The sequence below is a fragment of the Cynocephalus volans genome, chromosome 9 (assembly GCF_027409185.1).
Source record: "Cynocephalus volans isolate mCynVol1 chromosome 9, mCynVol1.pri, whole genome shotgun sequence".
NCBI classification, from domain to species: Eukaryota; Metazoa; Chordata; class Mammalia; order Dermoptera; family Cynocephalidae; genus Cynocephalus; species Cynocephalus volans.
This window is the reverse complement of record NC_084468.1, coordinates 103,961,067-103,979,559: the sequence shown is the minus strand read 5'-3', so window position 1 is coordinate 103,979,559 and position 18,493 is coordinate 103,961,067. Positions and strand designations below refer to the sequence as shown.

The window sequence follows — 18,493 nt, the reverse complement described above, 5'->3', positions numbered from 1 at the left end:
AGTCCGGGATCGTGTACTTTGCCGCATGTATCGGCAGTGCGGTACCTGAAATATAGTGAATCGGGTAATATGTTATGAATGAATAGCTGGAACTGCAACCTGTTGAATGGAAGAATGAATGAACCCTTTATACACGCTCCCCTCCTTCCTACGGGGTTCCGCGGTGAACGTACTGCTCTGATTTAGCAGCGACGTGAAAGTCTTTGACCTGTTGGAGGAGGGGTGAGGGGAAAAGAAAAGAAAAGGAGCGGAAAAAGGCAAAAAGAGAAAACAGGGAGCAAGCGCGGCCAGCACACCCACCAGGCTTGGTGGCCCCGCCCCCGCCGCTGCCGGTGCCTGTGCGCGTGCGCAGGCGGGAGCGCGACGGCCGGTCCGAGGCTCGGCGCCGGGGGCGCGCAGCCGGGAGAGAGTTTGACGTGGCAGTTCCCAGCCCAGCTACAACTAGGTGCGTGAGACCAGCGTGTGGGGACACCCGGCCGGGGAAAGGGCGCGGCGGGAGCAGCGGCCGCAGCGGGAGCTGGGTCCTCGAGGGCAACCGGCACTCGGAGCACAGCCAGAGGCTCTCGGAAGCCCGGAGGCGTGCGGGAGCGGGGACTAGGTAATGCCGCGCCCGGCCCCGACGCGGCGGCGGGACAGCCCCTCCCCGGGCGCAGCTGGAGTGGGGAGCGGTGCGCGGCCCGGGGGAGGGGTGCAGCGAAGCTGGATGCTCACCGGTGGCGGGGGTAGCGGGAGGAGACCCCGTCCTTTGCTCCTTTAGACTTTTAGTGCGGTTTAATAATGGGGCGGGAAGGGGGGTAGGTGGGCGTGGGCATTTTTACCCGCTCCAGCCCCCGCCGTTGTTCTTGGAAGTGCTTGGGCAGGGTCTTCAGTAGCCACGGTATCCCAGTGCCACTGCCAGCGGGGTCTCGTCTCCGCATCAACTTAATTTTCTCTTTCTTGGAGGAAGGGAGCGTTCGAAATGTTCATAGTAAAAATGGCAACTGTATCTTTAAGCTTAGGGATATCCTGATAGTGAACCTGATTTGGCCAAATCTGAACTTCTTCAAGGGTGAGAAGCGCACCTTGGCTCTAATTGCCGGATGACAGTGGACTGGGGGCCGTTCTGGGATTGGAGTCCCCAGATTTCGATCCTAGGCCTGCTCATGCCAAGTGGCTTTCTGCCATGTCGCCGCTAGAAGCTGAGTCAGGTTTCTGTAACTTGGTTCTGTATGTGAGGAAGTTTGACGTGGCAAACTAGGTTGCATGAGGAAGCAAATTCCTCGCAGGGCCAGTCAAGAGCTTCCTGCTCTTGGGGGTGAGCATCTCTGCCTTTCTTTTCTGTCGCTCAGCAACAGGCTGCCGCTTAGGGGTGTGCGTGCTGCTGACTTCCTAAATGTGCTTGGTTGGATGAGCTGGACCAAAGCTCAGGCTGCCACGTCTCTGTCTGCTAAGTGGGAGGAGGGAATAAGTGTTGTCAGGAACAAAGTGGACCAGAGGCCTCTGCCTGCCTCTCTCCTCTTTTTAGTTCTCCTGTCCAAGGAGCAGAAGATGATCTTACAATACTTTTACTCCGTCACTTTTATTTTGGAAACTTGTAGTTTAATATAAGAAACCAAACCAAAAAGTTTAGGCTTCACATTTTATATTGGAAATACCTTTCCTGAATATGGACAGATTCTAAGTCAGCAGGGAGTAACAATCTTCTACCTTCAGAGGCAGCAAATAAAAGAACAAAAGGAAGAATATGCCGGTGCTGGGTGAAGAAACTGGAGAGAAATTGTAGAATTATTGTTTTATATCTGGAAAGGCTCTTGGGGGCTTCATTTTCTAAAAGAGGGAATAGAGGCCCAGAGAGGTTTTTCAGCTTATTCCGTGTCACACAGCTGAATATTGGCAGACAGGGAACGAAAACTCACTTCTCATGCTAGGATTCAGAGCATTTTCTATCTTGTTATAAAATGTTTTTTGAAAATAGTCAGTCCTATGAAATGTCTCTTATTTTGTGAAAACCTGGAAAAAATGGAAAATTTAAAGCAAATTGATGTTTGGGTTCTGAGTAGAATCAAGATGGTTGTGTTATATTTGTGAATGTGTCTGCCTACACACATATGAAATTATGCTTTTTTTCTTAGGTCCTTAAATATAGGTGCATATGTTTGTAGAGGTGTGATATCACTTAGATCAGAAAGAAATTCTGTCATCTTTGAGAAACCACTGACAACTCTCAAATGGTTATAGTTGCCACCTGGCTTGGTCTAATTATGACTTATACAATAAATCCATTATCAACTTTATCTTCTGCTATATATGTTGGGCTATGATTACTCTTTGTTCTAGCTACTAGATTAAAATTGCTAATTAGAAGAGCACTAGAAAGACACAAGTCATAAGACATCTGATTGTAGCCTACTGACAGTTGTGGTCAGTCAATTGAATGGCATGGTGTGCTTTGTGCTGAGATGTGGCAATGGAAACCAAAAGCACAAAATAGTAGGATTCCTTATCAGAGACTACCTGTGAAACACTTCAGGCTTCCAGTGAAAAAGTGTTTGGCAGTTGTTATTCAGGTTTCACGCCTGAGAATTTGCCAAGAACTGTGGAAGTGATTTACTGTGTTCCAAAGAGCCTTTTTAGGGAATAATGATATGATATATTGTATGATATGAAGATGTCTCATGTACCTGATAATTGTACTTTTCCTCAAACCATCAGAAGAACTTATTAACAGTGTTTATATTTTTAATAGCATTAAGTGACTAAAACCCTCTTGTTGACATGTTTTTTGTTTTTCTGTTGCAGGGTTATTTTGTAGAACTGTCCTTTGGAATGATATTTTCATAATGAGTCAACAAGGTTATGTGGCTACACCCCCCTATTCTCAGTCCCAGCCTGGAATAGGCCTTTCACCACCTCATTACGGGCACTATGGGGATCCGTCACACGCAGCTTCTCCCCCAGGTAAAGTGCATTATTTTGACATGTATCTGATTATTTGCTACTCAGGCTCAGAAACATAAGATATTCTGAAAGAGGAGCTTTGAAAGCGTTGATTGATCATTATATGATACAATGGCTTGATATTATAGGATCATTTGGAAAAGGCTCTAATAGCAGAAACCTGTATCACCAGTTTGGTTATTGCATGGAATACAAGATTGGTTTTTGAATATAGACTAAAACAAAAAAAGCTTTCCTGAGTGTTTTATTTTTACTGTTAGACTTGTTCTTGCTGTTAATTAGTGGTGTGAGGTTATTGTAAACACTCAATAAAAAATGAATTTTACATATATATATAATATATATATATATGCACTAAGGTGGTTTGGATAATAATATTATAAAATCAATTTTGATACTGGAAAAGTACTGTTAGATTTGCATACTAAAGGTTATGCACTGGTAATAATAACAAGAAAAACATGACCTTTTCTTGAAATCATTATTGAACAATATTGGTTGCTTTAAAATATAGCACCCAGCAGAGAATCTTGGCTTTAGGGGCAGAGGTGGGGAAAAAAGGAGTAATGGAGTGGGACTGACAAATATCCTTCTGATGACAGTTGACACCATGAGGTCGACTGACTCCTTTTTATCAAAGAGAGGGACCAAACTTCAGGAGACAGGGATGAAGCTAATAATAGCTCTTTTCAGATCTGATGGTCCCAAATTCCCTGAAAATATTTGGGTGAGACAGTTCCTAGGCTCCTGAGAGAATACTGGGGAGTTCAACTCAAATCCACACAATGGATGTATCACTATATATAAATGCTGAGGAGGAATAAACCACCAGACAGAGAGAAACTGGAGAAAGATGGGTTAATGGTTTCTGTAGGATCCAGAAAGGCAAGATTATTAATGTTATGGGGAGGATTGGTCCTAGACAAATGATAAATCATTTATGTATAATGACAATCCATTGTGGAAATGGGCCATATATAAATCAATGAGTAACTCCTAGGGCTCACTGGGACTAGCTCATATATCTAGATCCTGGCTGCACTGAGTAGCATGTACAGAGGACAGTCAGCAAGGGCTGAGGAAAGCTTTGCAGGGAGGCTTTATGTTAGTGACCACATGCAGTTTGCTGTAGAAGATGCTCTGAAATTGTGAATTTCCTGTTATGATTTAGTCTTATGATTTAGTCTCCTCCAAATTTTTAAAGACCTTCAGGTGAGGCATTCCTCCTCTTGTTTAGGGCCAATCCTCCCCATCATTTATAATCTTGCCTCCTTGGATCCTGTAGGAACCATTACCCTATCTTTTTTCAGTTTCTGTTTGTGGTTCATTCATCCTCAGCATTTATACATAATGATAATTATAAATTACTCTTTTTTGGGTGCTTACCACATATCAAAAACTGGTCCTAAAGCTTTATGTGTATGATCTTATTTAATCCTCCTACAATGCTCTGCAGTAGATTATTAGCCCTCTTTTGCAGCTAAGAAAACTGAATGTCTGAAATAATATGACTTGTCCAAGGTCACAGAGTTGGCATGTAGTCGAGTCAGGAATCATACCTGGGTCCCTCAGGAAAGCAAACAACACTCTCATACACACCTAAGTATAACACTCAGAATAATTCACCCTTCCTTCCTCTCTTCACAGCCATCTTCTCAAGAAAGTACTCACCCTATTCAGAGACCCTCTGCCCTTGCCTTTCTTTCCCTCCATGGGTCACCCCACCCAACCTTCCACCTCTCTCACCAGGGTTAGTGGTGTCCTCCTATTATTACTGATTGCAGTAGACCCTGACCTGTCTGTCCTCTTTTGTATTTGACGCTGTTTACTGCTCTCATTTTTACAAAATTCTGTTGTCCTTTGGTTTCAATGACACTATCCTTTTGTTGCTTTTCTTGGCTGCTTTCTGGATCTCTTTCAAAGGAGCCCTCCTTCTTCTGTATGATGCTTAAGTGCTGCTGTTTCTCCCTGTGTTCTATCTTCACCTCTATTCTCCCACTCTAGATTTTTCCCCGAGCTGTCATCATTCCACACGAAACGCTTGTCTCTCAGATCTATTTCTGCAGCCCAGATGTCTCTCCTAAGGTCCAGACCCATATTTCCAATTACCCACCTGTTTACTTAGGCACATCAAACTCATCATGTCCAAAAAAATTCAGTATTCTCTCATAGAAACCTATTTTTTCTGGCATTCCATATCTCATCACGTGCATTGTTTATTTAGTGATCCCCATCAGAAACTTTCACTGTTTAAAGAAAATTCTCTCCCTTTTGCCTTCCTTAATCTGATTGGTCTCCCGCATCCTTTTGGAGTAAATAATCGTACACATCTTTCCTACCTGCTTCCTCCTTTCTGTCTCCTGTCACTCTCCTTGTTCAAGCCGTCCATCTCTCGTCTGGCTTACTAAAATGGTCTCTTAACTATTATCTCTCGTTCCAATAGTGCCTTTCTCCAAACCATCACTCAAGCCAGAGATTTCTTTCATAGCATGTAAATCTAATTTGGACTTCTCTCTTTTTAAAAAAAATTTAACAATTTCTTTATTGATCATTGGGGTTCTTTCAGTTTTTTTCACTATTACAAATAACGTTGTATGAACTCTTCTGCTTTTTTCAAAAATAACATTGTTTTTTAAAACAGTTTCAGAATTGCAGAAAAATTGTGAAGATACCACAGAGAATTCTGATATACCAGATACTGTTGTTTCCCCTGTTATTGACATCTTACATTAGAATGGTAAATTTGTTATAATTAATGAATAAATATTGAGGTATTATTGTTTACTAGAGTTCCTAATTTATTCAGATTTCCTTGGAGTTTTTTTTATTGAAACATAATTGTACATATCTGTGGGGCATTGTACTGAATACCAATACCTGTGTACAATATGTAATGCTCAAATCAGGATAATTAGTATATTCAGCATTACACAATGGATAATTTTTTGTGGCCTTTTACCAATTTCTCACTAACCCCCCCCTCTCTCCCCCTCTCCCACCTCTGGTGGCCTCAGTTCTGTTCTTTCCTTTGAAAATTCAACGTATTATTATGGTTGTTGTATTTTTCTTTCTTTTTTATTTTTTAGCTCCCACTTATGAGTGAGGTTATGTGGTAGTTCTCTTTCTGTGCCTGGCTCATTTTACTTAACATAATTTTCTCTAAGTTCATCCATGTTGCTGTGAAAGGCAGAATTTTATTCTTTTTCATGGCAGATTACTACTCCACTGTGTATGTATATCTCATTTTCCTTATCCAGTCACCCATTGATGGACCTTTAGGTTGCTTCCAACTCTTGGCTATTGTAAATAGAGCTGAGATAAACACAGGAGTGCAGGTAACCCTTCAACATGATGATTTCCATTTCTTTGGGTATATACTGCTGTAGATTGGGTGCACCCCCCAACCTCACTGAGACTTAATCTCCACTGTTAACTGTTGAGGGTAGGAAATCCTATTGTGGTAATTGAAAGGTGGGGCCTTGAAGAGGTGATTAGATTGTAGGACCATGCCACAGTGAATGGGTTAATAGTGGTGGTCAGGGGCTTGGTTCTGGGGGCCTGAAAAGAAGAGCATATGAGAGGTTATTCTCTCTCTGCTCCTCCATTTTTTGCCATGTGAGATCCCTGGGTCACTGTTGCCACCACCAAGAGATCCTCGCTAGATGTGTTTCCTGGACTTTGGACTTCCTAGCCTCTGAGACTGTAAGCAATAAATTTCATTTTCTTACAAATTACCCAGTTCCATGTATTTTGTTGTAAGCAACAGAAATGGACTAATACATATGTCCAGCAGTGGGATTGCTGGATCGCATGGCAGTTCTATCTGTAGTTGTTTGAGGAACCTCTATACTGTTTTCCCTAATGGCTGTACTAATTTTCAGTCTCACCAACAGCATAGAAGTGTTCCCTTTTCTCTGCATCCTTGCCAGCGTTTGTTGTTCTCTGTCTTTTTGATAACAGCCAGTCTAACTGGGGTGAAATGATATCTCAGTATGGTTTTGATTTGCATTTCCATGATGCTTAGTGATGTTGAGCATTTTTTCATGTGTCTGTTGGCCATTTGTATATCTTAATTTGAACTTTCCTTTGCTTAAAACCTTTAATGGCTTCTCATTGCCCCTATTTTATGTATACATAAATATATATATGTATAGTTTTATATGTATTTACATATATTGTTTTATATATAGTTTTATCATTATTATAAAATAATTAATATAAATATAATGTATTTATATCATTATTATTATGTAATATATAATAATCAATATAATAATATATATTATTTTTATATTTTATTTTTTATATATATATATATATATATATATATATATTTATTTATTTATTTATTTATTTATTTATTTATTTTGGTGGCTGGCCAGTACAGGGATCTGAATCCTTGGTCTTGGTGTTACAACACCATTCTCTAACCAGTTGAGCTAACTGGCCATCCCCCTATTTTTATTTGAAGCTCTTTAGGCCTTCATTCTTTTACCCATTTTCTTTTTTTCAGTTCATCTGCCCCATTCCCATACCTATTACTCCAGTGATACTAAGTTACTGTCATTTGGAGGCTAGTTTTACTTGCTCTCTGATTAGCACCCTACACTGCCAGAAAATCAAGCCAGGCTTTCAAGTTTTTCTCCTAACAGGGTTTATCCTCACACTTCTCCTTTAGTCTAGTTCAAGTTTCGTGCTTGCAGATATTTCTGACCAAGCTTATTTATAAATTCTTTTTTTCCTTTTGTATTCTCCTAACACTTACACAGGCCTCTATGTTTTTACCATACTGTGTTATGATAGATGTGGCTGGAGCAGAGAAGGCACTCAAAAAATGTTTTTTTTAACAATTTTTTTAATTGACAAATAAATATTATATATATCATGTACAACATGTTGTTTTGAAATATGTGTACATTGTAGAATAGCTAAACCAAGCTAATTATAAATGTTTATTCAGTGAATGAAGTGAATCACAAGCAGCAGCATTCATTAGCAAAGCACTCTGGTATTTACCAATATTTTAAAAAGCTGTCTTTGTTGGGTTAAATTCTTCATGCTTTAATTTATACCTCTTTCTCCTTATTCAATTCTCAGATGAATCTACAGGCTATCATACTCTGTGTAAATATACTTTTCTGTAAATTAAAGTGTTTTTGTTTAATTACATACTATGTAATGCTTTCACTAAATTATCCCAGCCTTTATTTTTCTGTGCTGAATAACCTTAGACGGCTTAATTTTCAGTCATTATGTGTCTTCTTGTCGAGTCTTTTCGTCATCCTTTTGTTGGTTTTCTGACAGACACAGGCTACCTAGTTGTAGTTCCTTGCAGTATCTATTTACCGTAGATGTGGCCAGTGCTAACTCTTGCTTTGTATTTCTCACAGAACATATCTCCATTTATGCCTATTAATTGTGTTTTTGTAATGCTAGTGCTATGCAGTAATAAATTACACAGATTTATTGAGCAAGGAAAATACTTGTGATGATATAACAAATAAAATAAACATAATCTGAATCTTTATAGTACTTATTTAGTGGGAAATACATTAAGTAAATTGACAATTACAATTCACTATCATGAAGGAAGCGGAGGGTGGTATGGAAGCGTGCAGCAGGGGCAGCTAATCAAGACAGAGGTGAAGGGAAACTTCCCAAAGGGAATGACGTGAAAGGTGAATGAGAGTTGCTAGGTTGAGGGGCAACTCGCTGGGGTTGGAGAGGTGGCACTTTCGAGGACCTGCAAGACATTCAGCATGGCTGGGGTGAGCAGTGACAGATTTTTCTGGAGTGGAAAGTGGGACCATCTTAAGGAATTTAGACTTTATTTTAGGGGCAGTAGGGTGCCACTAAAGTGTTAAACTGGGAAGGGTCACAATCCAATGTGCATTTTAGAAAGAGCTAAACTGCCCTGTAGAAATCTTGGAGAAAGAATTGGGGCTGGGCATACTGCTCTCTGGAGCAGGGTTTCTCAACCTTTGCACCATTGACATTTGGGGCGAGCTAACTCTTTGCTCTGTGTGTGTGTGTGTGTGTGTATATGTGTGTGTGTGTGTGTGTGTGTGTGTGTGTGTGTGTGTGTGTTGTGGGGGCGGTGCTGTCCTGTGCATTGTAGAATGTTCAGCAGATCCTTGGCCCCTAACTTACTAAATATCAGTCAGGAGTACCCCTCTCCCGCATGGCAACCAAACATTTCCCAGACATTGCCAAACATCCTTTCAGGGGCAAAATCACCCCGGGTTGAGGACCATTGGTCTGGAAACTGAGAGGCAAGAAGTGATAATGTACTGGAACTAGGCCAGGGGCAGTGGGGGTGGTGGTAAGGTACCTAATACCTTATGTGGAGCTTATGTAGGTATACCACCCAGCATGGCTTCAGGCCATATAATGGGGAGCTTATCTTTGTTTATTTTAGGTAACCCCCCCCATCCCCAACAGGTGGTTTTTAATTTTGTTTTTAGTTTATCAGATCCAGGGCCAAATTCAAAGAATTTCTGTGGTGGTGTTTTGGTCAGGGTTCCTTTGCTGATAACAGAATCCCCTCCAGTAGAAAAGGGATTTGTTAAAGGGTGTCAGGAAGTAAACAGAATAGTAGAGAAAGGTGTAGAACCAGACTTAGGACTGTGTTGTCCATAGACATGCACACCCCACACAGGACCATTCCACCAGAAGTCACCACTTTTCTACCCCAGAAGAGCCATCTCTGCTGCCAGGCTGGCCTGAGTCTCCCAGAGATGTTTTGCTTTGCCTAATTTAGAGCACACGGCAAATCAAGTTTGAAGAAAGTCTAGTAAATGGAGTTTCAACCTTTCCAGCTCAGGACCATACAGAAAGACAAGTCAGAAAGGGCTTGGAATTGGTGTTGAGTAAACTAGTCTATAGCATCTGCCACTGTATTAAGCACCAATTTGTGATTTTAGGTATTTTTCTTTTGGCATAAGCACAGTTAGTTCATTCTGACTGTGTGGTGTTCCTTTCCTATTAAAATCCTCATACCGGTCTATAAAGAACCTGATTCTCTTTGTGTCTGATCATTTTTGAAAATGCCAATAATGTGGTTGGGGAAGACTATGACTTTGCAGATAACAATGATACTGATTTCCCTTTGCTCTGGGGATGGTCCAAATGGCATGCAGGACTTTGCATTCTGACCCTGACCAACCTGGACAACTCCACTCTGGCCTTCCCCCACAATCTCCCCACACTGAACCTTTTGCCAGGCTCTGATCATTCCATGTTCCCTCATGCCTTTGTTCAAGCTTTGTCTTCTAACTGAGATCCCTTATCTTGTCTTCGATACTAAGAAAACTCTTGCTTGTCCTTCAAGATTCAGCTCCAGCAGTCCTTCCTCTTTGAACTCTTCTTGATTCTCTCAGGAAGAGTTAGGTAGTCCCTCTGGATATTGTAACTCATCATCTGGCATTGTAATTATTTGTTTACATGGCTGTCTTTTTCATAAGTGCCTCAAAGACATGTTAAATGAATGCTGGATAAGAATGAATTTGAATGATCGCTATAGCGTTGATTTCCAAAAATAAAAGGGAGAACACATTTTAGTAAGATTGGTTTATAACGGAAATGCTGTGTGTATCAGAACTGTTCCTTAATTCTCTACACATATATATGAGGGTTATTTATGAAAATTGGTATTAACTTACTTAAAAAACGAGAATATCTTTGGCTTCTTGTAGTGCATGTAATTATTTAAGTTGAAGATATTTTAGTGCTACTGTTGTGGGTTTTCTACTTTTGTCCGAAATAATGTTTTAAAAATTAAAAGTGTGCATGTAATTATGTTTTGTTAGAAACATCCTTGAAAAAAGGAAAGCAGGGTATATGGCTGGGGAGAGGAAGCAATTTTCCTGGATGCTGTCATACCTGTTGCCTTGTTTAATTTTCAGAACAATCATTGGAGATAGGGGACATTAAGGCACTGACAGATAAAGTGTCTTGTCAGAATCACAGCTATTAAATGGTAGGGAAGAAATTCAAACCAAGTCTGTATGACTGCAAGTCTCATGCTTTTCTAACTTTGCGGTGTTTGGGGTTTAGAACTTCATGTAAAAATGTAGTGTTATAAGAACAATATTTATCAAAAATGGTGGTATATGAAAAATTGCTAAATAAAACTATGACTGTAGCGTTAATATAAAAAATTTCTTCAGTTTAAAGAATCCAGTTTTAAGAGAAGAAACCTTCGTAAAAGTTTCTATAATATTACTTATGAAAACTACCACTTCACTGGTTCCAGGTCATTCTAGATTACCTGAGCATCTGAAGGCACCCTCTTGAAAGTATTATGATAACAATATAAGAAACTCCTCCTGGGTGACCGCAAGTCCTCCAGTCAGTTCCCTTCTATCTGAGGGAATTCACTGTTTGATGAAAGTGAACAGAGGAAAGGAGATGTCAGTATGAAATACCATCACAAGGTCAGATATGGAGTACACATCAGGCAGCTATAGGTAGTCATCCATGACCCTGCCAGAGGGCAAGTTAGGGTCAAAAGTAAATTGGATGGGCTGGAGCAAAAACAAGCAGCATGGAAGTGGAGAGAGCATATGGCAGAACTGTATTTTTTCTTTTAAGAGGCTAGAAAGGGTCTCACAGTTAATCTAGTCTAAACCTTTAATTTTGGAGTAAGGAAACTGAGGTGCTCAAAGATAAGCTTCTCGCCTAGGGCCATACAACTACTGGTAGGTGACCAGATGGGGCCTTGAACTTGTCTAACCCAAGCCTAGTGGTTTTTCTCCTCTGTGACAATTTCTTAAAAAGAAGGGAGAAAAATATCTGAAAATAGTTCCAAGAGAAACCTTTGAAGGTGTCTATTTGAGAAGAGCTGCTTATAAATGAAAACACAGTCACTGCCAGGAGCATCAGTTGATTGCAGTGATCCCATACTTTGTATGAGCAAGTGTGATGACTAGAGCAGTCCCCCAAGTGTTTATCACTTAACTATTTAGGATGCTGGAAAAAGTATTTAGCTCTGAAGGATATGCTCAGGATTTGTTGGAGAAACATTTGCTTTCCTAATGCTGTAACTCAAAGGCATTTTCAATGGTCTTTTTTCCCCCCCGTAGTTGAGTTAGGATGCTCTACCATGCTTCTTCCTGTTTTCAAAGTATTATTTTCAGATATCCAACTGACATTTTTCACTGTGCATTCTTGTATTTGTGTGTTAGTGTGTTTTAGGTGCGTGTACTGTATGCAAAGATTATTTCTCCTGGTTTAGTTTCTGTTTAATGTTAAAATGATTTCTTTTTCTTTTGTGCTCTTTTATCATTATGAAAGCCAAATAACTATGCCAGAGCCAGGTAATGGTAAAAGCAAGTTTGAGGGAGATGTTGTCCTGCCCCATTTGCCTCCCTCTTCTTCCACCTACTTTCCATTTTGAACCTGGTGTCTTTGCTTCATCTCTCTTTGCACTTTTAATATGCATCTAAATTCATACCCTTCTCTTGCAGGGATGATGAAGCCAGCAGGTCCTTTGGGGACCACTGCTCCTGGGGTGATGTTGCCTCCAGGCCCTCCACCTCCTGGACCCCATCAGTTTGGCCAAAACGGAGCGCATGCCTCAGGTCACCCTCTGCAAAGGTGAGCTAGGTAGATCCCAACCATCACTTGTATATACTACTGAAATTGTTTCAGACATACCTTCTACACTTGCATGTTTATTGGTTGAAAGTTTGACCTCTTGAAAAGATCTACACATCCTTGAAAAGATCTACTGGAAAGCCGTCCTAGGAAACAAAGCATTTAGAAAAGTTAGGAGGGAAAAAAACATTAGTACATATTTTAAAGTGTATCAAAAATTACTTGTGTCAACACTAAACATTTATTTTAGAATTTTGTATTAATCTCTGATTCCTTCAGATGCCTGTAGCCTGTATTCTTCAATAAAATTTTAAATCACTCTATTGGATTATTCAAAGAACTGAGCTCAGTACCAATAGGTGCTTAATAAATATTTTAAAATTAAATCCGATTGAGGCCAATGGTGAAGTCAACATGAGTTTGATGTGGAAGGCACACAGATGCCACTGAGGGACTCTCAAAGGCAGGAATATAGTAAAAACAACACGGGAAAGAAATCCTATATTTGTGTTTATAATAAATTGAGGAAGGGAGAAGTTGGAAGGAGGCCTGAAGGAGCCAAGGTATGAGATGTATGTAGAGCCTGCAGCCCACTGGGGCCTGTATTCTGGGAAGGGAGCCAGCATCACACCTTCCCTGTTGGAAACCCCATCATTGTTTGAGGTGTTGCTGTGGAGAACTATAGTGCCAAGCTCTAGGCAGTGTTTGCTTTGGAATTTCTCCAAGGATTGCCCAGAGGCTTTATTTCCCAAGTTCCTTTCCCAGGTTGTTAGGCTGGGGGTTGAGGGGTGGTATGGAGGAGTAACCCCTAAGTATGAGTCTGGACCCTGCTAATGGTGAAGCCATTTTCTTACCCTTTCAAGGAGCCTGTAGCCCTTAATAGTAGGAAAACTCCCTCTGGGATGTTGGTCATCATCAGGTTAATTCTCCTGCAGGGCATTTGTGAGTTTGACCCTTCCTGGCTCTTGTTGCCGTGGTAACATTTGCCATTGAAATGGTAGCTGTGGGAATCAGAGGGAAAGTTAATGCAGGAAACAGTGATGAGTCTAATTTGGTTTGAGTGTGGAGCAAGAAGTCAAAGGGCCGGGACCTGACCCTAGTGTCCTTGATCTCAAAAGGCTGATGGAAGGGGTGAGAAGAGAACAGCAAACAGCCTGAGAACCAAGACACTCTTCTGGTTCAAGCCATTAACTAACTGTGGATGCTGGTGAAGTTCCTTGGCCTCACCATGGCCTCATTTTCCTCATATATAAACTGAGGAAACAGAATTCTCAGTCCGGAAGTAAGGGGAGAAAGTCTGGAAAAATCCATGGTTCTGAACTTCCAGGCATCTCAGATGTTTTTAAAAAAGAAATGCAAAGATTGAACAGCTGGTTTCAAGTTTAGAAAAGGATTTGGTCACTGGTATTGGCCTGAATTGAGTTGATCTTTTTTCGTTTGTTGCCATTTGTTTCACCTGAATCAGGTTGCTTAGGTGTAAGTAAATCATGGACTTTGCCATCAAGCAGCCCCTAGCTGTGTGCTTGTGAGCTCAGCACGGGGTCTGGCACAGTGAGGAGTATAGGCTCTAGACTCAGGACACACTTGCTAATCTTGGCCCGGGCAGATACTAGCTGGACAAGTTACTTAACCTCCATGTGCCTTGGTTTGCTCATCACAACTGTAACTGTAGTATGTGGTTGTGAGGATTTTGGTGATCAGTGCATGCAGAGTACCTTGCTCAGTGCATGGTGCCCATGAAAAAACTCAATACATGTTAGTGATTATCAGTACCATTTCCACTGAATACAGAAAATCCACTGTCTGTAGCTTGTTCTTCCTTAGAGCTCAATCTGGTTGTTCATGACAGCTCAATTCAAGAATCTGCTTTTATTGTGATTTCCAGGAAAGCACCGACAGATTTTGCCACGTCTACTGCACTATTCATTTGCTACAACTTGAATACTAAATTGAAGGTTGGAAGTGGTTTAGAAAATGAAAAAGTCAGGGAACAGTCTAGTGTTTCAGACTAAGCCTCCATGGTTACCATGCTGCTTTTCCCTCATGGGGCACATTTCTGGGTATATAGTGCAATGCAAAAAGTAAAAGGCGCAGTGACTGTGCAGGTGGATCACACCAGTCTGATGACAGGTGTTGTCAAAGAGCATAGAAGGTACATGACCTTTCTTTGTGGATTATAGCACTTTATCTTGTCATTTGTACTTAGAGGATCGATCAAAGAAATTTCTTAATTTTTACCATATCTAAACTGTCAAATAAAAACAAGATATAATTGAGTCATTATATTGATTCGAATTTTTAAAGTATTATTTTTATTTTAAGATACTGCTATTTCAAAGATAATATTCCATAAAATTTAAAAATCATACCATTAATTTGTCCTTTTTATCTTGGCTGAGGCTGAATAGATGTTTTAAATTTATAAGTGGTACTAAAGTTATCTACATAGAATTACTGCTGGGTAGAATTAACCTATTAAATGAAATCTACAACCTAAAAATCCATTTTTCTAATTATAACGGAAAAAGTCACTTAGTCAGTTGTAAGTGATCTATTTTGACCAAGAAATGGTGAATTGGAGGGTACATGGGTATTCAGCCTCCAAAAACTGAAGCTGATATGTGTAAATCTACTAAGAAACTGATTGCAATGGAAAAGAAGGGAGCAATAAAAATAAGAGAAGTAGTTTTGTTTTTTTTTTTTAATTTGGAAAGCAATGATAGGATTTGGCAGAACTTTTATTTTCTCTACTGTGGGTATTTGAAATCCAGATTTTGTTTTAATCTAATCTTGAAAAATTTGGCACCTTATCTCCACATACTAACAAACTTCAGTATACATCTCATTTCTTGAGAAATTTATTGCAGACTTGAAAATGGGAGGTGTTTAAAGTTGAACAGGCCACAGACATCTGAGTCAACTCTACAGAGGTTTAGGAATAAATTGATGCCAATTTTCATGTTAATCATCTGGTAGTAATTCTTTATTGACTGTTCTTTTTGATGGTGAATCTGCCCTTTTCTGACATTCGATGAAAAAGTAAATTAAAATCTATAATTGTATGTTTCTCAGTCCAGAAACTTGTTAAATGAAGGCAGTCAACATGAGAAATATTTAACTGTGTATGGTTTTTAATTTTAATCACATTCTATTTCTTGCAGAGAAAGGGATTATTTCATTCCATCTGCTCATTTTTACAATGTGGAAGCTGACAGCAACAGAGGTTAGGTGGTTTGCTTATGGTCACACACCAGGTCTCTAGTATAGGATTCTCACCCAGACTATAACACCCACATGCTGTGTGTCTTTAGATAGTCAGAAGTTACTAAAGTGATGAAATTGAAAAACATTAAATCAATTTGTATGTTTAAAAGTTCTGTTAACCTCTTCTCCCTTTTGTATGCGAGGATTTTTGTTAGCCATTTAATACTATTTTGTTTTTATTTTTAACTTAATAATACTACTTTAAAAACCAAATCTGTTTAAGACTTACAGTGTTTACGTTGGTCAGAAAGAAATAATTTATTTGTGAATTTCTGAAGCCTAACTCCCAGGATATATGTTAAGCACTCAGTGATAAGTAGGTGTTTGTGGTTTGAAAGTAATAGCTGATGGTTGTACTTTCCCTCATTCTATATTTTAAATCTTTAACCTTTTGTTAAGTTAAAAAAATACTCGGAGCTGCTTATGTCATAATTTCTATCTGAAATATATTTTGTCCTACCTGTATTGTCTATATAAAAAATGATTCACAAAATTTTATATTTAAAAAATATCGTTAACATTTGTGAAAGATCTTTGAAAATATTTTGGGGGGCTTTTTCCACCCATTTAACTGTTGCTTCCCCAGTTCCTGCTTATCAGATCTAAACTCTGTAACCTTACCTCACTGCCTGCACTGATACACTCTTACAGTGCATGTGCATTCTGTCTGTGTGTAACTACTCCATATATCTATCTCCCATGACTGAGTTTTAAAAAAAAGACAAAAAGTATTATTTCTTGTAAAAAAGAAATGGTTTCTTCTTATGGAGCAGTAGATTTTCAAAACAAAGACGATTCTTGAAATCATGTTTTAGTGACCACAACATATTTTAAATGTGTCAAGCAAGATTATATTTTTCCCTGTATTTTATGTGTTTCACCCCTAGGGTCATTAATGGATTAGAGACATAAAGACAGCTTTTACTGTGAAAAGTTAACTTTTGTATTTTCTGTTCTTACTTAGATTAGTCCAAAGATTATTTAAAGCAAAGAATGCTTAGTCTAACTGTGTTGGCCTTTTTAAAATTTTTGACAGGAGAGTAATTTGACCATTTTGCTTACCAGTATTTTGGGGTTTCAGTGTTATTCATTCCAACTTTATAACTATTTATAACCAATTTTCTGCTATGAGGTGGCTTGTACTTGTAAGTTACATGGAGAAAACATTTTGATCATTCACCATTTAACTCAAAGTGTGGGACATCATTATTCTGGAAATATGCTTAATATTATACAGAGAATACTTTGAAGGTTAATTTTAAGTTTTGTTTTTAATAATTATTCAAATGTATGGAGAACATGACAAGATAAAATTACTGTGAGTTTTGGAAAGTGTACTTAAGAACTGGGAAAATACTGGTTCCAGTATTGTCACAAATAAGTTGTGGGACTTAAGGCAGGCCACTGGCCTCTCAGGCTCTGTTTGTAATCTCTCAAGTGGTAGTAGGGGATAGAAGGCAAGATGTGGGCCACTAATTTACAGAGAAAGTGAAACGGAGTGTACTATCTGAGAAAATGTAATTTTATTTAAAATTTAAAAGTGATAAGAAAATAATTTATTAAGTAACTCTAAGGTAGGCCTTAACTTCATTTGGCAGATTAACCATAATAGGAACATTGTTCAGATCGTGGACATTGTTAATGCAAAACAAGGAAAAATAAACAGAGTAAGTTCAAGTTAAATAAAAGGTAAAGCATGATGAAAGTTTAACATTTAAAAAAGCGAGCAATTCAAAAATTTCTTACTGAGTTCACTTTCAAGTACTGTTTTGCAGGGAATGTCACATCAAATTATAGTGCAGTTGCTGTTTTGTTTTAAAAGCTGGGTAGAATATAAGCAGAATAATCAAAAAGATAAAACCACAAAGCATTTAGTTTTCTTGATTTCTGTTCCATCGATCATTAACTTTAGTATAGATAAGGCTGTGATGGGCTCACCTTCCCAAACCGATTTCCAAAGCTAGTTCTGTGTTCACATTAGGAATTTTTTTGCTACCTTGACATGTTTAGCATGTGGGCCTAGATGTGGGATGATGCTATATGATTCATTTTGATCTCATGTAAAACTTAAAGATTTAGCATATAATATCAGTCACTTTCCTAGTGCCCATTAGATGGGCTTATTCAATTTTACAAGTTGTTGGTAATTTATTGTATATCATTTGCTTGTGAGACTCTGTGATATTATTAAACACCCTTTTTTTCCTCTTTCAGATTTCCAGGCCCTCCACCTGTCAACAGTGTGGCACCCTCTTATGCACCATATGAACCCTCTACACAATCGTCTTATTCAAGTCTTGTGTCCACTTCATCCATCACCCAACTGGGCCATCAGCTTAGTGCTATGCAAGTCAACAGCTATGGTAATGGTTTCATTATTAGTGTTCATTGCCTTGTGTTGTGATTATTTTTTAATGAGAAAGGCTTTCTTTATTTTTAAAGTAGACATAACTATAATATGCCATACTGGAGTAGAATTTGCACTTTTTTTGTAAATCATCTATGTCATGTATGGCTATAATTAATTTTTTTTTTCTGATTATGCTGCCACTTATTTCAAGATAGTTGAAGGACCCTCAGAATACCTTCGTTCAATGGTAGAACAATAAAAAACAAAAATGCTGACTTCACAAATAAATATTAGAACAGTGAAATTATTTTAAGAAGTATGAGGGTAGTTTTAACCTTGTTTTGT

The 18,493-nt window shown here is 39.0% G+C and overlaps 1 protein-coding gene across 4 annotated transcripts in view; it reads left to right on the top strand.

The window, feature by feature from the left end:
- The first annotated feature begins 386 nt into the window (after positions 1-386).
- The window catches only part of SEC24D (SEC24 homolog D, COPII coat complex component), a 103,087-nt gene continuing 84,980 nt past the window's right edge, over positions 387-18,493 (top strand). For 3 of the 4 annotated variants that reach the window (XM_063108007.1, XM_063108004.1, XM_063108008.1), the window contains exons 1-4: positions 392-598; positions 2,779-2,937; positions 12,405-12,534; positions 18,013-18,161. In XM_063108007.1, coding sequence (XP_062964077.1) covers positions 2,820-2,937; positions 12,405-12,534; positions 18,013-18,161 — 397 coding nt within the window. In that variant the 5' untranslated portion in view covers positions 392-598; positions 2,779-2,819. Of the gene's footprint in view, positions 599-2,778; positions 2,938-12,404; positions 12,535-18,012; positions 18,162-18,493 lie in introns of all 4 variants that reach the window. The other variant, XM_063108006.1, reaches the window with a different exon arrangement.